The following is a 4179-nucleotide window of genomic DNA, read 5'->3' as shown; positions in this document are numbered from 1 at the left end:
GTAATAACTCGAGATTGCAGTCGTGTATTTTTTGGCTAGTGGACAGATACACCACTGGTTTCAGGTATTGTGTGAGACAAGACCTGTCAATTAGAAGCCTTGCATCAGATGATACCCTGTGGACAACTGTAATGACTTCGGGGAATTGCTGAAGCATTTGTGCCAGCAAAGGTAGTGGATTCTTAGCGTCCAATAGCACACGTTTAGGCGGGAATAGCACGTGTTTGAGCCTGCTAGTCGTCTTGGGTCGATGTGTTGTCGCTGGAGCCAGCAGGGCAACCAAGTAGAATCACCAGCAGGAAGGAGCGGACGAGCACTCGCTGAGGCGGTGCTTCTTCCAGCAGAGAAGTTACACAGCACTTAATGACGACTACCATTGCTGTTACATTCGAATCTACGCAAGCAATCTACGAATTATGTTTAAACACCATATCTTGAGCTATCAACTTTATCTTGGTTCGTAGCGTCCGAGGCAACTCCGCCGATGTGATTTCCTACCAATTACAGCAATAATTCCTGATCCCAGCCACCTGTTACTGGGTAGTGATCATCCTTTTAGTTCGACGCTTGCCGCACCTGCCTCGAGTGCGCTGGATACGGCGGGAATCTTGAACGCTGCATCTCACATCTCACCGCCGCGCTTCTCGGTTGTTGTCAACACGTCTCACTCTGCACCTCTAACTCAATCACACCTTTATCGTCGTCAGCTTATTCAGGCGCATCTTACAGTTTCTGTACTCCTAGAGGACTGTACCTATACTCGACCGCGTTAAGCCAGCACTACGCGCCCAACCAGAGTCAATAAACTACCGAATGCGATAGATTCTTTGTTCAAGCTTGGACCATTTCCGAGTCCCCTTCTGCTGCGTGTGACTTTGCGTCTGGCCATCGGCGGCTATGTCTGCCAGTGCCATGCAAGCTGCCCATCAGCATGTCCATGCCCCGATATCAACCTCTTCACCTTCCTCCACTGGACACTATCTCCAGCAGACAGATGAGAATCAGATAGCCAATCACAATGTCTATGCTATTAGCAGTCAACAGGCGCGCGACTCTAGGAGAGCTCAGCAACAATACAACACGGTAGATTCGGCCGATTATGCCCAAGGCCAGCCAACCACGCTACCGATACATTCCAAACCAAGAGATCAACATAGCGGGCAACCCTACGTACCGCCGCGGACGACCTCAGCTCGCTCACCAGCTCAAACGCCAACCTCTCGATCAGCGAGACAGGAAGCTGAGTACAACGGAGATTACGCGGATCGATCTCGAGATGATGCGACAACTCCTGCATCCTCCCGTCGCCGAGATCCGCCAATTCCACCAGCCACACAACCACAGCATCCTGGCATGATGCGCGAGAACAGTGAAGTTCTGAATCGAGTTGTCGTATCGGACCCTATCGTCGATGAAGAGCGAATGCGAGCGAGGATCGCGGAGGCTCAGCCAATGCAACCAACTCCAGAAGCAAGAGCTATGGGTTTGACTCAAGAAGCATACAACGAAGAGATCCGAGGACCACAAAAAAGACAGGATTACTCGAAGTCGAAGAGACGCGAGGTTCAGTTTGGTGATTACATCCTTGGTCAAACACTAGGCGAGGGCGAATTTGGCAAGGTCAAGCTCGGCTGGAAGAAAGACGGGAGCAGTCAAGTCGCCATCAAGTTGATTAGACGTGAATCTGTCGCGACAAATCCAACAAGATTACCCAAGATCTATCGCGAGATCAGCATCTTACGCGAGCTGCAGCATCCGAATATTGTTCAGCTGCACGAGATGGTCGAGACTGAGAGGCATATCGGTATCATTCTCGAGTATGCTTCCGGCGGCGAATTATTCGATTACATCCTCAACCAACGCTACCTGAAAGACCCTTCTGCTAGACGATTGTTTGCTCAGCTGGTTTCTGGTGTAGGCTACCTGCACAAAAAGGGCATCGTCCATCGAGACTTGAAGCTGGAAAATCTATTACTGGACCAAAACAAAAACATTATAATTACGGATTTCGGCTTCGCAAACACATTCGACGCAAAAGATGATCTCTCCCCAGAGATCGAGTACAATCTCGCCAACAAGGACTTCGTCAAGAAGTACAAGCTGGATCGACTCAATGAAAAGGGCTACAGGAAAGGCGATCTCATGCAGACCAGCTGTGGCAGTCCCTGCTATGCTGCTCCAGAATTGGTCGTAAGCGACTCTCTCTACACTGGTCGCAAAGTCGATGTCTGGAGTTGTGGTGTCATTCTATACGCCATGTTAGCCGGTTATCTACCGTTCGACGACGATCCAGCAAATCCCGAGGGCGATAATATCAATCTCCTGTACAAATATATCACATCCACTCCTCTCACTTTTCCCGAGTATGTGACACCTCATGCAAGGGACCTCTTGCGACGAATCCTGGTACCCGACCCACGCAAAAGAGCCGATCTCTTCGAAGTTGCTCGACATAGCTGGTTGACTGAATATCACCATGTGGTGGCTCATATTACTAGCAGTACCACCAATATTGCTGACATCGCCAACAGCACCATTCGTTCTGAAGGTAACCATATTCTCTCCTATAGGTCTTCTCTTCCGCTGACTCTACTAGATGAAGAAGCCACACTGGCTCGAAGCACTTCAGTTCGTGTACCTGCCTCTACCACACCTCGACATGATCCTCAACGGACTGCTCAAGAAGCTATCGGCGACGAACCAAGAAGAGAGCGCATACCTATTAGACACACTCTCCAAGCCGAATATGTCGCCCCAAGACAACACACAGAACGTACTGCTCCAGAGGCCATTCAAAGAACGACTACCGTAGCACAAGCCGTTTCCGCGATACCAACCAGTACCTCCAAACCTCTCCCACAAGCGCCGATTGATCAGCCAAGACCTGCTACGGGCAATACACACATGGCCACTACTCAAAGCACAGCCCAGCAGCCAACCAGACCTGTTCATATGCCTCGATCCACTTCGGAAGGTCCTGGCGCAATCATATCTTCTGCTCAACAACCTGGTCAATGGACGACCCGACCTTCTACTCAAGGGTCGATGACTTCAGCCAGTGGTCCCACGAGATCAGATCTGCGACTGCCATCGAGAGGTTCGTACGGCCAACCAGTTGCACCTTCAGTGCAAACTACCACCGCTCAAGGCAAGGTGACTCAGCCCGCACCGCAGAAAAATATCCGCAACTACAATATCTCTTCACCACAATACCAGCATGGCACCTCCAACTCGATAGGACAATCTATGGCGGAGCAGAACATGGGTCCACCTTCACAACCACAGAAAACCCATCACAGGAGATCAAGCACGTTGAGCAGCTTAGGGGAGAAACTCTTCGGTCGATCTAATTCTGTCATCAAGAAAGAGCGTGATGAGTCGCGACAAAAGACTGGCAGGAAGTATCCTCCTACAGCCATGAAGACCTCAATACCAGCGAATGAGGACCCAAAACCACAGACACAGCCTAGAAAGAGCACGGATAGTAAACGGTCGTTCTCTTTAGGTTTCCGCAGGAAAGAGTCTCAGGAACTGCAAGAAGATGACGTCGAGAAAATATCCCCTGGAGCCCGACGCTTCTCCCTGCTCCAAGCCATGGGCTTGAAGAAGACCGACACCTATGCCGAAAGTCCAAGGGCCTATACTCCCGAGCAAGGTCAGTATTCTCGGCCTGTAACTACTATGGACGACTATACAACAGCAGGTGGTGCAAGCACGACCGATGGTCAACAGGATCGCGATCGTCGAAATTTCAATTTCTCCCGACCTGCACAATCCCAACCTCAGCCTCAAAATCCTTCATATAATCCCAATCCTGCATATGGCCACAGACCGCAACAATCGACCGGCGATGTCTACGGTAGCACAGGTGTTTACCAAAACCCATCCCAAACCTCACAACAACTCCCACCTCAACCTCAGTCACAAGCACAACCGCAACGTCCGACATTGCCCGAAAACCAGTGGGAGTCTAGCCAGCACTTCGCCTACTTCAATGAGAACAACACCAGTCATGGACATTCCCGGCCGTCCATGCAAGGTTCCAGGCTCACAAAACCACGCCGCTTCAATGATGCCTATGATGGACATGGTGGAAATAGTGGTGGGACAGGAGCGGTCAAGAAGATACAAGATCTTTTCCGACGAAGAAAGGCAAGAGCAGACTCAGAATATCGATAG

General features: G+C 50.4%; 1 protein-coding gene across 1 annotated transcript; it reads left to right on the top strand.

The window, feature by feature from the left end:
* Positions 1-897: 897 nt before the first annotated feature.
* LTR64_008438 (uncharacterized protein) lies at positions 898-4179 on the top strand (the record flags this gene model as incomplete). The annotated part of the gene is made up of 2 exons (XM_064902751.1): positions 898-2548; positions 2597-4179. The coding sequence occupies 2 exons, from the start codon at positions 898-900 to the stop codon at positions 4177-4179; spliced, it is 3234 nt and encodes a 1077-aa protein (XP_064750890.1).

This window comes from Lithohypha guttulata (assembly GCF_036872675.1).
Source record: "Lithohypha guttulata strain CCFEE 5908 chromosome Unknown scaffold_9, whole genome shotgun sequence".
Taxonomy (NCBI): Eukaryota; Fungi; Ascomycota; class Eurotiomycetes; order Chaetothyriales; family Trichomeriaceae; genus Lithohypha; species Lithohypha guttulata.
The sequence above is the reverse complement of the archived record's forward strand: the minus strand, read 5'-3'. Positions and strand labels throughout refer to the sequence as shown.